Raw genomic sequence first — 19,170 nt, forward strand, 5'->3', positions numbered from 1 at the left:
GAATTATCAGTTTACTATAAAATTTTTTCTTGGCTTGGGGGTTTTCTCCTGTGAAAAATTATCCCATTAATATATCTATAGGTCAATAATCACTCATTGAGTCAACATTGATGATATGTCTGCATATGTACAGTCACTTTTACCCATGTTTTCAACATTATCTTATTATTGAACATAGTAGATTAGTTAGGTTCTCATTACTACAATGAGTTGTAAAAAAAAGAGGTTTATCTAGCTTACACTTTTGGAGGCTGAAAGTCCAGATAGCATGGCTCAGGCTCTCATAAGGGCCTCCCTTGGTTGTGTCACTTTATAGCAATGGGTTGGCAGAGACAGGGAACATGCCTGTGGGTCTGTGAGTGTGTGTCACTCTCTCCCAGGACTCAGTCATGGGAGTTCCACCTTAAACACCTTACTCAGATAACATTTCCACCTTCTAAACACCGTTAACATATGACATTGGGGATTAAACTACCACACTGGAGAGGAGACAGGACTACATTCAAATCCTAACACATGGTGTTCATCTCATTATCCCTGATTTTGTGATTATTTCACTTCTCATGTCTTATCTTTTATATTTTCTTCTCTCTTTTTCTTGATAAGCAATGCCAGAGGCAGTGTATTTAACCTGCAAAGATATTATTTAATAACCAGTTAAAAGGAGTGGACATTGTGACACAGCCTGTTAAGCTGCCACTTGGGATTCCTGCATCCCATATCAGAGTACCTAGTTTGAGTCTCAGCTACTCTGTTTCCATCCAGCTTCCTGCTAATGGCATCCTGGGAAGTAGTAGGTGATCCTCAAGTACTTGAGTCCCTGCCACCACTGGGAGACCAGGATGGAGTTCCAGGCTTCTATCTACAGCCTTGCCCAGCCTCAGTTGTTGCATTTGGGGAGTGAACCAGCAGCTGAAAGATCCCTCTCTCTGTTGTACTTTTCAAATAATTAAAGATAAGTAGATAAATACATACATATATATACTTAAACATTACAAAAAATAAATGATAAAAAATAATACAGCAGCAGGTAAATACCTTAAAAATCTATGACAAAAATCACATAGTTTATCCACTTAAAATCACAAATATGTAAACTGTAATAATACAGGGGATGGGATTTTCACATGAATTATTTATTATAAACAAAATTCACATCACACACATGTACATCTCAGCTATGTAAAAAACATGTCTGATTATTAGCAAACATTAGAAGAAAATGACAGTATTATAATTAGCCATAGTTTAGGAAGTCATTTGGTTCTTTGTTATTTGTTATTTAAATCCATAGTAAAATAATTCATACTGAAAAATAAATAAATAAGCTTCTGTTTACTATACTCTCCCTTTCCCCAGCTATATCTTGTGAGCCACCTCCAGTCATACCCAACGGAACCTTCTACAGCCACAATGAAACATTTTTTCCCTATGGAATGGTGGTGACTTACCAGTGCCACACTGGGCCAGGTGGAGAAAAGGTGTTTGACCTTGTGGGAGAACAATCAATATATTGTACCAGCAAAGACAGTCATCTCGGTGTTTGGAGCAGCCCTCCTCCTCAGTGTTTTTCTGCTAATAAATGCACAGCTCCAGAAGTTGAAAATGGAGTAAGAGTCACAGGAAATAGGAGTTTATTTTTGATCAATGAGATCGTGAGATTTAAATGTCAGCCTGGCTTTGTCATGAAAGGATCCAACACTGTGCAGTGCTACGCCAACAACAGATGGGGACCTGAGCTGCCACGCTGCTCCAGGGGTGAGTCTGATCCTCTGAGACTGTTGCCAGGGGCTACAAGGGAGTATAAATGGTAGGCATTGAAATTATAGAAGCGATAAGCATATGTGTGTGTGTGTGTGTGTATAAAAGAGCTATGAAATTGGAATAAACAATAATACACATAATAATAGCTCTATGTTTTATATCTGGTAATAATAAAACAATGGTTTATTCTATGTCTATATTCTATGTATATATTCTATGTCTATATTACACATTTTATATGCCTTAATACAGCAAATATATGAGGTAGCAACTATTCTGATCTTCATTTTACCTTTAGAAAACTGAGTCTTACCAATGTGAAATAAATTTTTCAAGGTCAAAGGGCTAGTGAAAGAGAGAGCAAGATCTATTAATTCAAGAGCCTTCTGGCTCCAGACCCAATGATAATGTGTACTGAAATACGTGACAAACAACAAAGCATAATAAAATGATCCTATTTCCATCATTGCATGGAGGTCAGTAGGCAGATGAAGAGCCATGGCAACCAAAATGCTAGCATTGGATTAAAAAGGCCTTGGATGCCAATCACACTGTTCCAGCTCCTTCCATTTTATTGCTAAAACAAGCAAACAAATTAAAAAAAAAAAAAAAACAGGCTCAGAAAGAAGAAATGCTTTGCTCAAATCCAAATAAATGTCTTTGTGTTCTGTTTCTTTTTTTTTTTTTTTCAATTATCCATGGTTCTGATCAAGGCTCAATGGCATGCTGGTGCCCTGAGCACACACCAATTGGGCAATGTATGTATGGATACAGCCAAAATCTGAATCAAAGGATTCTCTAAGCAATATGTTCTGTCACTACAAAGACTGTAGTTTGCTCATTTTCCTTTAAGGGATTTTGTTCTCATTGGCTTCTCTGGTCTTGTGCTGACACGGCTGGCATGGCAGTGGAGTGGGAGGAATCAGAACTGGGGAGGGACAGAAAGGAAGTTTCCAGCTGAGCCATGTGGTAGTGGAAAGACTAACTGGGGAAATGAAGGGACTTTGTGACTGACTGCACAGCAGGCTAGGAGAGGTCTCTTAGATGAGGCTTGTACAAAGGCTTCCCTTGTTGTTGTCCTAAATGAAGACTGAAAGGCTAGATGAGCCACCAGCACTGACAGCTGTGTACTAACCAGCCAGAACCCGAAAGCCCTGAGGTCTTAGGAGCACATTTCAGCAGAAAAAAACACAGACAAGGTGTTGGTGAGCTCTGCTCTGCATCCTTAGCTTCCTTGTCAATAAACCCTGACTACTGAACTACCAGAACTTTTGCTCTAACATCTACAGGTTAACTCTGTAATTATAATTTTTAAGCCAAGAGCATTGTCAGCTTTGGGCACAGATGATAATTAAAAAGCACTTCGGATCTGTCCTTTATGGAATGTGTCAGACACCTTCAGAAATTCTGCATGGTGAGTGCACGCTAAGCAAAAGGATGCTTTTCCACTAGGTGAGAAGTGATCTACATCTGTGAGCCCAGCTACCACCTTGGAGGGGATGCTTCTCCACGCTGTACACTCCAAGGAGACTGGAGCCCTGTGGCCCCGACATGTACAAATGCCTCGACTCTGGTCTCGTTACCAGATCAATCTCTTTGCCCTTCACATTGCAGTCTTACTCCTGTTATCCTTTCCTCCTAGTGAGATCATGCGATGACTTCCTGGACCAACTCCCCAATGGCCGTGTGGTACGTCCACTTAATCTCCAGCTTGGGGCAAAAGTGACCTTCATTTGTGATGAAGGGTGAGTAAGACCTGTAGTAGAGAGCAGAGACTGAGTGTTGGATAGTGACTGTTGAATTCAGGGATTAACGCAAAAAGGAGACTGATGCCCTAATGGAAAAGAAGTTTCCATGAAGATCAACGTTTTGAAATAAAGGTGGGGACTTCATGACACACATAACTAAGTGTCAAGTACAAACACAGGTAAAGTCTCTGCTCTTGAATTTGTGTTAAAATCTGAAATGAATTGTTAAATAGTTATTTAGAGACCTAAAATGTATATTAAAGTTTTGCCAGGAAAGATTTTTGATGAAGAAAACAAAATTTGTCTGCACTATGGTAAGTCAGTAACGCCAATCTGTTGATTGTTGGGGTGGGTGTTGTGGCATAGCAGTTAAGCTGTCTCTTGGGATACTTGCAGCCCATATCAGAGTGCCTGGTTCTAGTCCCAGCTACTCTGTACTTCCAATACATCTTCCTACTAGAGTGTCTGGAGGCAGCAGTTGATGGCCCAAGTACCTGGGTTTCTGCCACCCACATGGAAGACCTAGATGGATCTCTTGGTTTTGTGCTGGCCTACCCTACACCATTATGGGAATTTGGGGAGTGAACTAGCAGATGGAAGATAGATTGATCTCTCTTTCTCTGTCATTCTGCCTTTCAAATGAATAAATAAATCTTTTAAAAACTCCCAGCCAACAGCAGAATTATAATAGTGCATGGATAGCATGTTTCATCCAATCATACTTCATTTCAGTGAAGGCTCTAACATTGGGATCATAATCTTTGATATTACTTTTTTTTGACAGGCAGAGTTAGTAGGAGAGAGAGACAGAGAGAAAAGTCTTCCTTCCATTGGTTCACCCCTCAAGTGGCTGCTACGGCTGGCGCACTGCACTGATCCGAAGCAAGGAACCAGGTGCTTTCTCCTGGTTTCTCATGTGGGTGCAGGGCCCAAGGACTTGGGCCATCCTCCACTGCACTCCCGGGCCACAGCAGAGAGCTGGACTGGAAGAAGAGCAACCGGGAGTAGTATCTGGCACCCCAACCGGGACTAGAACCTGGGGTGCCAGCGCCACAGGCGGAGGATTACCCAAGTGAACCGCAGTGCCGGTGATATTAATGTTTTATATTATTAGTCCTCTATGTCAGTTGGCTATTCTGGAAGGTATGTACTATCTGTCTGTGGGAGGCAACATGACTGGTCACTCAAGCATCTATTTTTAATAATTTCCAAGAGATCTTTGGTCTACTGCCCAATGATTTCTTAATTCAGAACAATTTCAGAAGGACAATGTGACCCAATAATATCTAGGCATTTCAGGGAGGCAAAGACTCTGCCTCTCCCCACTGCACCCCACCCCCTGCATGTTTTTCCTAGAACATTTGGCTCAATATTTTTCTGTGAGCCTTCTTCTGGCCTGATACAAATGTACCAGCAATAGAACATTGCCTGTTGTCTTTCCAGATGCTCTCTGCTTTGCTCACCAAAATCAAGAGCTGTGCTTCCTCATGACCCATTCCTGGGAGTAAGAGGATGTCAGGGGCCATCAGTGAGAGATGACCTTGGAAGGGAATGGTTGTGTGCACAAAGACAAGCCTGGTTCAGTGTTCAGTGTCTTCCATAGATGACAGTGGATGATGAAGTCTGTGTGACAATTAAGCACATGAGCTATAATTGCTTTACCATTCATAGAATGCTGTGCTTCTTCAGAATAACTTGGCAGTTGAGTTTCTACCAGCTACTGAGCTGGCACTTTCAGCTGGGCCTAAACCTGAGAAGCAAAGGTAGCTAGGCAGATGTGAGGAAGCTGAGCATCTAACATTCAAGAGCTGAAGGGGGATGTGAGAGCTGCTCACCCATTTGCCAATGCTCCTCTTCCTTTAGGTTCCGATTAAGGGGCAGCTCTGCCAGTCATTGTGTCTTGGCTGGAATGGAAAGCCTTTGGAACAGCAGTGTTCCCATATGTGAACGTGAGTAGCAAGAATGCCTGTGAAGCCTGGCTCTCATTTTTGTTTTGTGTGTGTGTGTGTGTGTGTGTGTTTTCCAGTGTGTTATGCCTCGTGGAATTCCCTGTTGTCTGCATCTTTAACTGAATTGCTAATAAAAAAATTTTTCCTTGCTCTAAGAATTTCAAGGAAGGTCTTATAGGTCTTCTAAATCATGGTTTTATGTTTCTGATCTGTAAATCACTAGTTTAATGACAGTGTTGAATTTTCTGGGTGGGGGGAAGAAGATGACATAAAGGTATACCAAATTTTCGGGCTGGCGCCGTGGCTTAACAGGCTAATCCTCTGCCTTGCGGCGCTGGCACACCGGGTTCTAGTCCTGGTTGGGGCACCGATCCTGTCCCGGTTGCCCCTCTTCCAGGCCAGCTCTCTGCTGTGGCCAGGGAGTGCAGTGGAGGATGGCCCAAGTTCTTGGGCCCTGCACCCCATGGGAGACCAGGATAAGCACCTGGCTCCTGCCATCGGAACAGCACGGTGCGCCGGCCGCAGTGCACATACCGCGGCGGCCATTGGAGGGTGAACCAATGGCAAAAAGGAAGACCTTTCTCTCTGTCTCCCTCTACTGTCCACTCTGCCTGTCAAAAAAAAAAAAAAAAGGTATACCAAATTTTCTTTATTCATTTTTTTTAGTTTTGTCACCACAGAGCAATCTCTTAAATTTTTATGTCCTCTTACCCTGTCAGATGTCTACATTATTTGTTCTATCTGTTGCTTAGCCTGTGATATTTACTGATGAACAGCTTCCCATGTGCCAGGGCTTTCCAGGGGTGGAAAGAGTCAGAAAGAGGAGAGGTTTGGCCCTGGTCTCATGAAATTTATTTTTCCAGTTGGGAAGCAGACAAAAGAGAAGAAAACAAACAAATTTTGAGAAAGTAGGCCATATAAAATAGTCTGCTAAAGAATGATGTGTCATAGATAAAACAATTCTCTGACAAATTATCCTGTGCAGGAAGTTGGGGTGGTGAGTCAGCATCTGAAATGATAAGGACCCTACATTTCCAAACCACTGCTGAAATAAAGCATGCCAATAATTTGGAATTTGATAAAGAACACATTTTATATGCCAAGACATTTGATTTTCCTATTCTGTTTACTAATGCAAGCAAGTAAGCCACACCTTTTTTATTTTTTTTTTAAACTTGACTTATTTATTTATTTATTTAAGGGAAGGAGAGTGTGAGAGTGTGGTCCCATCCTCTGGTTCACTTCCCAAATGCCCATAATGGCTGGGGCTGAGCCAGGGCGAAGCCAGAAGCTGTGAACTGAAGTCAGGTCTTCCATATGGGTGACAGGGAGCCAATGACTTCAGCTATCATTTGCTGCCTTCCAGAGTCAGCATTAGCAGGAAACTGGAGTCAGGAATAAAGTAGGGTCTTGAACTCAGGCACTCCAATATGGAAGGCAAGTATCCCAACTAACAGCTTAACCAGTAGGCCAAACACGGTTCCAACACGACATTTCAAAAAATTCCATCTTCTGGATGATTGAAAGGTGGTCATTTTAACTTGGTTTTTGTTAAAATACCTTGATAGAATCTATTTGGATGTTGAGTATTATGGTATAATTTTTTGTGAACATTCAATACAAAGGAAATTCAGGTATCAAACAAACTCAACTTTCCAGAAACACATAACGCTGAATATAAATGTATAAGTAAACTTTGGACAACGTAGATAGACATAATTCAGATAGGAAAAGTCAATCATTATTTGATGTAGTTAAGGCCCTTGTTTTGTTTAAATACACAATTCTGATAAACTTGGGTATCTAGTCTTACATCCACATCAGATTAGAAGCACTTAATTAGTTTAAGGAGAAGAATTGCTCCAAACATATACTAAAAGCAGTAAGAAATGACAGCAGAGGGGGCTGGCGCTGTGGCGCAGCAGGTTAACGTCCTGGCCTGAAGCGCTGGCATCCCATATAGGCGCCGGTTCAAGTCCCGGCTGGTCCACTTCCGATCCAGCTCTCTGCTATGGCCTGGGAAAGCAGTAGAGGATGGCCCAAGTCCTTGGGCCCCTCACCTGTGTGGGAGACCTGCAAGGAGCTCCTGGCTCCTGGCTTCGGATCGGCGCAATTCCGGCCATTGCGGCCATCTGGGGAGTGAGCCAGAGGATGGAAGACCTCTCTCTCTCTCTCTGCCTCTCCTCTCTCTGTGAAACTCTGACTTTCAAATAAATAAATAAACAAATCTTTAAAAAAAAAAAAAACCAACGGCAAAAGGAAGACCTTTCTCTCTGTCTCTTTCTCTCACTGTCCACTCTGCCTGTCAAAAAAAATTAAAAAATAAAAATAAAAAAAGAAATAAAAAAAGAAATGACAGCACAGTTTTCTTCTTTTTGAAAGAAAGAAAAAAACAAACAAAAAGCTATCTGAATCTATTTAATCTGGGAATAAGGAGTCTAATAGGTATCTTTGTATTTTGATGACATTATTGAATGTTAATATTATTACTGGTGATAATTGTTTAAAGTCACCAAGGAACATTTTTATCTTCTGAAGATGACAGTGCATGTTTAACAAATTTCATAGAGATTTCCCTGGAATTTATAATCTCTGAGAGCCAAAAATCTTGTTTGTCTTGTATCCCATTATTTACCTAGGACTCTTACTATTTGTGATGTAAAGCGGGCAAAAAAAAAGATAGTTAAAAAGATAAGTTACTTTCCAATTCATTAAAAACTTAGCTATCTGAATGATCCAACTAATTTAGGTCTCACCTCTGTTCCTGCTCAGCAAAAACCTGGCAGATTTAAATTACATTCATATTCATTATGTTCTTTCTAAGAGAAACACTGTCACAGAATACCATTATTGTAGTCATCTTGATTGACATGCTTTTGTCTTCTTTCTAGAAATCTTTTGTCCAAATCCTCCAGCTATCCTTAATGGGAGACACACAGGACCTCCTCTGGGAGATATTCCCTATGGAAAAGAAGTATCTTACACATGTGACCCCCATCCTGAAGGAGGGATGACCCTCATTGGGAAGAGCACCATCCACTGCATGAGTGACAGTCAAGGGAATGGGATCTGGAGTGACCCTGCCCCTAGCTGTGAACTTCCTGTTCCTGTTGGTCAGTATCACTTCCACATATCCTAAATGTCCAGGAAAGAATGTCCAGATTTCTACTGTATAATCATCTTTGCTGATGAACACAGCTTTGTTACATCACAGACAGAATTATCTCCCAGATGAGTGACAGAGAGGTCTTGGTGTGCTGTGCTGGGTGCCAGTTGGTAAACAACCAAGTATTCTAATGGCTTTTCCTGTGAGGAGTATGGGATGGTAAGGAGGTGGTGGATGGAGAAAATTGGAGAAGTCTGGATTGTACAGAAAATATTTTCAAACACTGAAAACAAGTGCCAAAGAAAATACTCTTATTAGATTGGGTATACTGAGAAAAATTACATATTGATGGCATACTTTACTTCAGAATTGATAAGTAATTCAAGAAACTCAGATGTAGGTATTTATACTAGTTTTGTTACTTCCAAGTTTTTTTTGTTTTGTTTTGTTTTTGTTTTTTTTTTGTCAAGCCACTGACTATTTTTGGTTGGCCCTTCACCTCTTCAGTAACAATACCGGATGTCCCTGAGAAATGGAGGTTAATGTTATGCTCTGGGCATCTGTAGCCCGTTCCTTTAATAAATCAGCATGTCCTCAAATGACAGCACCTGATATCGCAGGCTCATTTGTGGCTGTGCTTGCCCACACGAGCTCCATCCTCTAGGAAAGACAGAACAGCACTGAGTTGGTAGCTTGTAGATCAGTGCAGTGCCCCTGTCTGAAAGAGTTTACAGGTAGAGATTACAAAGGACTGCGTTTAAGTGCTGAGAGATCTTGGTTTAAAGAATCAGTCTTCCACTGACTGATCAGCTAACAGTGGGTGGCTTGTGACCTGCCTACCTCAGGTTATCATGTACTCCTGACAGCCAGATATGAATATGATTGGATGTGTTGGCATATTTATTCATACTTCTGTTTAACTGAATGTCTTTTCTTGTGTTTGTGTGGGAACTTGATCCTAGCATGCCCACCTCCACCCAAGATCCAGGGAGGGCACCACACTGGAGGACATGATGTTCCTTTTCTCCCTGGAATGATTGTCAACTACACCTGTGACCCTGGCTACCTGTTGGTGGGAAAGGCCTTCATTTTCTGTTCAGACCAAGGAACCTGGAGCCAACTGGATCATTACTGCAAAGGTGTCTTGCTTCTTTTTCATGTTGGGTTGTTATGAAAAATTGATGCATGAAGCTGAGAGGACATTTAAGTGGTGGTAATTTAATAAGGTTGAGAGGAGAGTGAAATGAATATTAAGGAAAAGAAAAGCAGAACAAAACATAGAAAGGAAGGCTGCCCGAGTATCACCAACTCTACCAAATAAGTAGGAATATAAGAAGGAATTTCCAGTAATCCAACAAACAACAAACACCAAGTTCAAATGCTTTACTGGCTTTTAACTGATAGTTCTAAGGACCTCACGGGGTTATGAGCAGTCCTAACAAGTGTTCTTAGAAGGTAATTAAGGAACTAGAAGTATACCTTATTGTGAAGTCTTGTCCACTACACTGCAGCAAAGAGGTCAAGAGCAATTGATTCCTAGAATTACCAAGAAAGGAGCCTCATTATAGTCCTCAAGACCAAAAAGCAAGTATTTCATATGTTCTGTGCAAAAAGTTACCAAGAAATATTTCCTTTTTTCCTGTCTATGTTTGCAAAAATGACACCTCAATTTAAAATCTTCCTTGACAATGTTCTAAAAAGCTAAAAATAATAGTCTATGATTGTCAGGATACTAAGGTCTTTGAAAAATTCATTTGTGTTACACTCAAAGAATTTGATGAAGTTGGATTATTATTCTTGTAATCCTTCAGAGAAGAAAATTAAGGTCAGAGAGATCCAGCAACTAGTCCCTGTTAAACAGCTTGTGAGTAGAGGCACAGGATTGGTTCCCAGCTCTGCCCCTGCTTTTGAACACTGTGCTGTGTACTGTCTTCTTTTATTTTACTTTATTTTTGTATATTTTTAGAGATAGACAAAGAGAGAAACAGTGAGTGAGTGAAATAGAGAGAGAGAGAGAAAGAGAGTGAGTGATCTCCCATCTGCTATTCTATTCCTGAATTGCCTACAATAGCCAGGGCTGGGTTGGGGCCAGGGCCAAAGCCAGAAGTGGGGAACTCAATCTATGTCTCCCAAATGGGGGGCAGGAAGCCAACTATTTGAGCCATCACTGCTGCCTCCCAGTGTTGATACTGGCAGGCATCTGGAGTCAGGAATCAAACCCAAGGATTCCAACATAAGACATGGATATCTTAATTGCTAGGCCAAATGCCTGCCCCACTGTCTCCTTTGAAGTAGAGTTGTTTTAACTTTATAAAACTGTAATTTAGGTGATTTTGCATTTTGTTTCTCGACTTATCTATTCTTTCTTTCTAAAAAAATGCTGGGTGAAGGGTAGAGATGAGGGAGGAGGGACTTCAAACATGCCTGTGCTTCAAACATTAAGGAAAAACCAGTCCTATGCCTACCCTGGTTGCAGGAATATAGGGTCCTTCCTATCCTCAAAGTCTCGGGAATCCTTGTGCTCATAGCCCTCTCACTTTAGAGAAAAAGAAAATTGGGCCCACCACAAAGATGGTGAGAGACTATTACATGCTATGTACAGGAAGAAACTGCATAAGACACATGGTTTCAGAGACACTTGGAAGTTCCCCCAACCTGCTTTAGTTGTATACAAAAGTGTGAGGAGTCAGAAAACATTTCAAAGATACAAGCCCACACTCTGGGAAGGCTCTTTTCCTGGAAATCAAAGAAGAGCATTTTATTAATTTGGAAACTGCTTTGTTTTTACTTGTGTCAAATTAATTTTGTCTTAGTAACTGTCCAGTTCAGGCTTGCTTTAGAGAGCTTCTCCATCTTCAGCATTAGCTGAGAAAATTAAAGATTTATTTATTTATTATATGAAAGGCAGAGTTATACAGAGAGACAGAGAGATTTTCAATCCATTGGTTCACTGTCTAAATGGCCATAATGACCAAGGCTGGGCCAGGCTGAAGCCAGGAGTCAAGAACTCCATCTGTGTCTCCTATGTGGGTAGCAGGAACCCAAGGACTTGGACCATCTTTCACAGCTTTTCCAGGCACGTTAGCAGGAAGCTGGATCAGAAGTGGAGAAGCTGGGATTTGAACTTACACTCATGTGGGATGCTGGCGTCCCAGATGGTTACTTAACCCACTGCATAACTTAACCCACTGCACCACAACACCAACCCCTAAAGAGATAGATTCTTATAGAATCTAACTCAGTTTTTTTTTTTTTTTTTTTTTTGACAGGCAGAGTGGACAGTGAGAGAGAGACAGAGAGAAAGGTCTTCCTTTTTGCCATTGGTTCACCCTCCAATGGCCGCTGTGGCTGGCGCATCTCGCTGATCTGAAGCCAGGAGCCAGGTGCTTCTCCTGGTCTCCCATGCGGGTGCAGGGCCCAAGGACTTGGGCCATCCTCCACTGCCTTCCTGGGCCATAGCAGAGAGCTGGCCTGGAAGAGGGGCAACTGGGATAGAATCCAGCGCCCCGACCGGGACTAGAACCCGGCCCGGTGTGCCGGCGCTGCAAGGCAGAGGATTAGCCTGTTAAGCCACAGCGCCGGCTCTAACTCAGTTTTGAGATAGGGTCAGCAGTCTATTTTAACCAACCTACCAATCAGAATATTCTGAAGAAGACCACAGATTATACTTCAAGAAATACCATTTTATCTTTTTGGACCTTATAAGGGGAAAAATATTTTAGACTAATTTTGATACTATTTCAACTGAAGAGCAAGTTTCACTTGAAGTTGAAGGAGGTATTAGATGGCTGGGCAGAGGAAGCCAAGGATGAGTTAAGTGAGATAAAGAAAATTGAGTGGAAAATGGTACTTTAAATTCAGAATTTTGATTTACTAACCTCTTTCTTCTATGTATAGAAATGGGCCAGAAACATGAATTTAATCAAAAGCAAAAATGCCAGTTTCTGCTGTATATGTGAAGAGAATGAATATGATATTTCTTTTCCTGCTTAGACCTGGGCCCACGGCTAGCACATGGTTATCTTAACTTCTACTAATCTTTCTACAACTTTCTAGTTAGAGTTGTTAATAATCAAAAGTGGATACACAGTATACTCCATACCCCTTTACTTTACCTAAGAAATAAAAGACAAATAATTTTACTTCACAAGGTGGTGGGGGAGGAAGGTCAACAGTTCTTGATGGAAAACATGCCCCATCTTAGCCAGGAGCAAAGCAGGTCTGGGGTCTCAGGTCATTCTATTATGTGAGTTTCATCTAATGATAAAACATCAATTTCTTTCTGATTTTTTTCTAATTTCAGAGGTAAAATGTGGCCTCCCACAGCTTATGGATGGGCTCCAAAAGGGGTTGAAAATGAGAAAAATCTATCACTATGGAGAGAATGTAACTTTGGAGTGTGAAGATGGATATGTTCTGGAAGGCAGTCCCCGGAGTCAGTGCCAGGTGGATGACAGATGGGACCCTCCTCTGGCCATATGTACATCTCGTAAGTGCAAGTGCAGGGAATACAGGCCCTTCCCAGTCATGGTTACTGTTCGTTCATTCATCTCTACTGACGTCTAGTGTAGTGTGATGTTTATAGCATATGCAAGGAGCTACAGAGTACAATAGGAGCCCTTTCCTCTTCCCAAAGAGCCAATTGCTCCCACACTTCTCACCAGTCCACCTCGCCTCAGAGCCCCTCTAACTTTTCCATCTACATCAGTCTGTGGTTGCAAGCCTCACACAGTAATACAGCCTGTGAACCTTAAAATCCAGAAGCACATTGGTGGTAGAATAGGAAGAAATGTTTTCAGCATGGGTCAGGGAGCATCTTCCAAGATTCAGAGAGCATTGGCCTGTCTCCCTCACTATTGTAGACTACAGGGTTTTAAGCTAGCACAGCTGGTGTAGCATGTTTGGAAATCCAGTACCACTGAGCTTCACAGGAGAGTATCCCTCTACTGGCAACTGGGAGGTACTGCAAACTAGGAAATCCTAAAACTTGTTCACACTGAGCCGCAGATGAGCCAAATTAACAAGGCATAACCTTTCTTTTAATTTTTTTCTTTTTTTCGTATTTGAAAGGCAGTGAGAAAGGCAGACAGAGAGATCTCCCATAAACTGGTTCAGTCTCCAAATGCCTACAACAGTTGGGGTTGGGCCAGGTCACAGCCAAGGGCCCAGATCTCAGTCTGGGTCTCCCATGTGGATGGCAAGAATCCAACTACTTGAGCCATCACCTGCTGCCTTCCAGGGTGTGCATTAACAGGAAGCTGAAATCAGGAACAGAGCTGGGACTCGACCCCAGATACACTTATATGGGATGCGGGTGTCCCAAGCAGCATCTTTACCGTTTTACCAAATGTCCATTCTTAATCCAAGTTAGTGAGAGGCTTTTCCCTCTCCCAACTCTTATGACTTCCATTTGTAATATTTGGTTCTTAAATCTGTTAACTAAGCTGATCTTAAAAATATTTCTAAATTATAAATTTGGCACTTCCTTAAAATTAAACTGTATTCATTTATTTGAGAAAATCTTGGTCACTAACTGACTTTCTACCTTTGGAATATCCTGAAAATCTAGCTGGAACTGATAGAAAATTTTTAAAAATTGGGAAATTAACTCTGCCAAATATAAAAATAAAATATAAAGCTATCCTACATAAATTACTTCATACTACAGTGTAAGAATAGACATAATTGATATATTTTTAAATTTTTTGCCAGGCAGAGTTAGACAGTGAGAGAGAGACAGAGAGAGAGCCATAGACAGTGAGAGAGAGACAGAGAGAAAGGTTTCCTCCCGTTGGTTCACTCCCCTAATGGCTGCTATGGCCGGCACTGCACTGATCCGAAGCTAGGAGCCGGGTACTTCTGCCTGGTCTCCCATGTGGGTGCAGGGACCCAAGCACTTGGACCATCCTCCGCTACCCTCCTGGGCCACAGCAGAGAGCTGGACTGGAAGAGGAGCAACCGGAACTAGTACTTGGCGCCCCAACCGGGACTAGAACCCAGGGTGCGGGTGCCGCAGGCAGAGGATTAGCCAAGTAAGCCATGGCACCAGTCCATAATTGATATTAATAAAACAAAAGTTATTATAAATAAAAATAAAATTGTCTCATAATAAAGGGATACCATAAATCCATAGGAAAAGGAAAGTAAGATTTCAAAAAATTTAGAGCCTTTCTTTTTATGTTACAATAAATAGAGATAAGATAAAGAGTTAAAACTTCTAAAAGTCAAATCATGGGGGGCCGGCGCTGCAGCATAATGGGTAAATCCACTGCCTGCAGCGCTGGCATCCCATATGGATGCCAGTTCGAGTCCCCACTGCTCCACTTCCAATCCAGCTCTCTGCTATGGCCTGGGAAAGCAATAAAGGATGGCCCAAGTCCTTGGGCCCCTGTACCCATGTGGGGCCTAGCTCCTGGCTTCCCTCCAGCTATTGCAGCTAATTGACGAGTGAACCAGCAGATAGAAGACCTCTCTCTCTCTCTTTACCTCTCCTTCTCTCTCTGTGTAACTCTGACTTTCAAATAAATAAGTTTTTAAAAAATCAAACCATAGAAAAGCTAAACAAAAATAAATAATAAATAAATAAAAGAATATTGGTCAAATAGCTAAAAGGAGACCAACTTTTTGAACTGAATTATAATAGGAAAAATTGTCTTTTTTGTCCTACCAACTAATTTGTCCTTGCATTTATGTTCTTTGAAAAAGAAGAAGTCAATAAAGTGGAAATACATGGAGAATATAACAAATAGTGTTTAATAGTGTTATCATAAAAGTAGTAGTTGTTATGATAGCCAAGTTGTAAAAGTTAACAAATATTAAATACTTAGAACTACTGCTAAGTATTAGATAAATGCTAATTTAATGTACATAACAACCTCTGATGGCTGGCGCCGCAGCTCAATAGGCTAATCTTCCGCCTTGGCGCTGGCACACCGGGTTCTAGTCCCGGTCAGGGTGCCAGATTCTGTCCCGGTTGCTCCTCTTCCAGTCCATCTCTCTGCTATGGCCCGGGAAGGCAGTGGAGGATGGCCCAAGTGCTTGGGCCCTGCACCCACATGGGAGACCAGGAGGAAGCACCTGGCTCCTAGCTTCGGATCAGCATGGTGCACTGGCCGCAGTGGCCATTGGAGGGTGAAACCAACAGTAAAGGAAGACCTTTCTCTCTGTCCATCTCTCTCTCTCACTGTCCACTCTGCCTGTCAAAAAAAAAAAAAAAAACACCTATGAAGAAGGTAGTCTTTTTACCTTCTTCAGATATAGAAACTGAGACACAGAAGACTTAAGTAACATGCCCACGTCTACAAAATTAGGGTGGCCTGGGTTCAACCAGGCAATCCATGTTATCTACTGAGACTGTGTACTGGAACAATAAAGAAATCGACAAAGTTCCTAAATATATAATCAGCTAAGAGAGACTATCTCAGTAGTAGTCAAAGTGAAATGAAAAGCTATAGAGGCCAAGGTCCCAAATGCCAGACGATAATCATTTCTTCAGGTAAACTAAGGAAATGTCTATAAAGAGCAAGAAAGGGCCAACTATTAACCAATAGGCTCTTGGAACTTGTATAGACCCCTCATGAGATGGGCTGGATCCTATATGGACTATTCTTTAGTCCCTCTGGGCTTTATAAAGACTCAGACTAAAAGCAGGCCCCTTAGCAGCCTTGTTCTAGTCTCTTTACCCCATCTCGTCTTTGAAATTTTTCTGCTTTGTAAGTAGAGCAGGCAAAGAAAGATGAGACCATGGCAAATAGAGGTGGGGAGACAATATCTTTCCTAAGGCTTAGGACATATTGTACAAGATACTTGTCCTAGGCCTTCCTCGGAAGGAAATTGTGGAGGTGCTTCAGGCTGCGAGTAACACGCCACAGGGAATTTCTGAGAATAGCAATTCAAAATAGGACAAGGAACCTGTGCCTACTGGCATCAGAGAATGAAGAATTTCCTGGAATTCTCAGGTAGTCATCCCCATTTCAATGGTCTGACTGGTCTTCAGCTTCCCCTAAGGCCAGACTTAAACACATAACCCATATTTTAACTGTGTGACCCCCCCAGACAATTAAGTTCAACTCCAGAAAAGATGTAAAAACTAAGAGAAGTCTTCACTGGAACTGCTCAGGGAGGCGTGAAGTACAACTACCCACTTTACCCATTTCTGTTCCCTTGTGCCCACTCGTGAACCCAGCCCCTCTCTCTCCTGCCTGGACTGTCTCTCAAAGCCACCAGCCCATGGTGGCTACTTCCCCTGCACCCCACGCCATTTCTAAGGAAGTGGAGTTTTTCCAGTTCTGCTTGGTTCAACACCACACAGCCCTGGAAGAGAGCAGGGATAGGCAGAAAATGTCTTAGAATGCACAAGTTGGAGAGAGGTATAAATATCTTTTTCCCTGTGAAATAAATATATGGAAACTAACCTCACTAGAACCAAAGAAATACAAAAGAAAAGAACAAGGTATCTTATTTTTGTGTGTGTTCCCGTTAAACTAACAGGCCGGCGCTGTGGCTCACTTGGTTAATCCTCTGCCTGCGGCGCCAGAATCCCATATGGGCACCGGGTTCTAGTCCCGGTTGCTCCTCTTTCAGTCCAACTCTCTGCTGCGGCCTGGGAGGGTAGCGGAGGATGGCCCAAGTGTTTGGGCCCCTGCACCCACATGGGAGACCAGGAAGAAGCACCTGGCACCTGGCTTCGGATCAGTGCAGCGCCGGCCGCAGCAGCCATTTGGGGAGGGAACCAATGGAAGGAAGACCTTTCTCTCTGTCTCACTGTCTGTAACTCTACCTGTCAAATAAATAAAATAAATAAATAAACTAATAACAAAAAGGTTTCTGGGTGAATACCCAGCATAAAGCAAGAATATGATGAAACTGGTGTCTTCAAATGTTGACGGTACCATTGAAAATTTGCAAAAACTCTTATGAAAAATAATTGTGCACTGCTGATAGAGGATAATACAAATATCTTTGGCAGTGAGTTCTTCTAGAAATCCAATCAAATGATTTAAATTAAAATATTTTATATGATTTATTAAGATTTTCATGCCAAAGGAAACTAGAAACAAATATATCATAAAAATTATTAAATATACAATGCCACATTCACTAGAATAGATTATATTAGTTTTCCTCTGTTGTAACTTGCATTCCTACTATATAAATATGTAGAAATTCAGATGCAAAGAAGCAGAAGAAAAGATACCAAAACATTTTGGGGGATGAGCATAATAGGTGATAGTCTTGTTCTTTTTTTATAAATTGCTAGTTACACCACTTTTATGATAAAAGTACTAATTTAAAAAGAAAAAAGTTTTCATTGAGTGCACAAGATAAAACGAGCTTGTGCCAGTGAAACCAATGGTTCTTTATGTTAGAAAAAAATATTGGACTGTGTACTGAAGGGAACCCAGGATGGACTGTCCTGGTGAGTTCCTGTTCAGTGTGCTGGGTGCCAGATGATGCTCTGTCTTCCTTTTAGGCCAGCATGATGCTCTCATACTTGGTAAGTTGTTTGAAGAGCTTGCTGAGGAATTCTAGCATCCTGAACAGTAAGTGTCCACTTACAAAGAATGAAATGTAAAAAGGAAGATCAAAATATCTTGTAAATGGTTGAAATTGAAATTGAAAATGATGGTAAGTTCGGGCCAGGATGTAGGAAAACTGGCTTCCTCATGAGCACTGACTGCATCCTTCGCTGTCTTTGAAGCACTGTGAATGAATAATTGTCCTTTGCTGTCAAAAACTCTTTATCTTAATGTGTCTGGAGAGTATAGCTTCATCTTTGGCATATGGCCTGGGAATATGCTTCTGGGTGGTGGACATGGCCATTTGTACAAACTGAAAGCCACAATACCAGTTTGCTCAGTCCATTCTATGATCTGCTTATATAAGAAGCTCTTGTAATAGAGTTTGCTTCCAAGAGAATTTCTACGGCATAGACTAGCCCATGTCTTACATCTTACATAGAGAATTGGGCAGGGTGGTGGAGAGCTGGAGCCCAGCAGCCCCATTGCTGGTTCTCCTTGGCCAACTTGTTGAAAGGCTGCTGTTGGACTAAAGGTGACAAAACTGCCCTGCTCATCCTTCAACTATAACACTGTAGTAGTAAAATTAACGCTTTAGGTTAAACCTGGCATAAAGCACAACTTAGAGTCACTTCTAAAAAAGTCACTGGCAGCCTATAGTGGGAGCAGATATTAAGATAGAGTTTGAAGACCTCTGTGTTATGTTTCCTGGGGGTTTAATTACCTTGTCTTACTGCCTAGGCATTTCCTTTGGTATGGTCTTCTTTCTTTTAACCATCATCGTTTCCTGTTGGATGATTCTAAAGCACAAAAAAGGGTAAGTATAGCCACATTGCCCTAGGAGCTGTAGAATATACTTACCTCTTGTTGGAAGCCAAAAGCAAGGAAAAGAGAACCTAAAAAGAAAACAACCACAACTAGATAATGGATGTGGCAATGTTTTTTTATACAGAAGGCCCTTGACACATTTTACACAGAGAAGTATTTACACTAAAGGAAATATATATGATATGCAGAACACTTAGGATGTAGCATTTTAGGAAGAAATTGAGTTGTTTTTTTTTTTTTTTTTTTGACAGGCAGAG

The 19,170-nt window shown here is 41.6% G+C and overlaps 1 protein-coding gene across 1 annotated transcript in view; it reads left to right on the forward strand.

The window, feature by feature from the left end:
- Positions 1 to 18,906, forward strand: part of CR1 (complement C3b/C4b receptor 1 (Knops blood group)) — a 122,772-nt gene extending 103,866 nt beyond the window's left edge. The window contains 10 exon segments of the mRNA XM_062210757.1: positions 1,360 to 1,758; positions 3,149 to 3,194; positions 3,196 to 3,342; positions 3,411 to 3,509; positions 5,376 to 5,461; positions 8,353 to 8,574; positions 9,530 to 9,706; positions 12,871 to 13,056; positions 18,040 to 18,063; positions 18,827 to 18,906. Coding sequence (XP_062066741.1) covers positions 1,360 to 1,758; positions 3,149 to 3,194; positions 3,196 to 3,342; positions 3,411 to 3,509; positions 5,376 to 5,461; positions 8,353 to 8,574; positions 9,530 to 9,706; positions 12,871 to 13,056; positions 18,040 to 18,063; positions 18,827 to 18,906 — 1,466 coding nt within the window.
- Positions 18,907 to 19,170: the final 264 nt, after the last annotated feature.

Source organism: Lepus europaeus, chromosome 14 (assembly GCF_033115175.1).
Source record: "Lepus europaeus isolate LE1 chromosome 14, mLepTim1.pri, whole genome shotgun sequence".
NCBI classification, from domain to species: Eukaryota; Metazoa; Chordata; class Mammalia; order Lagomorpha; family Leporidae; genus Lepus; species Lepus europaeus.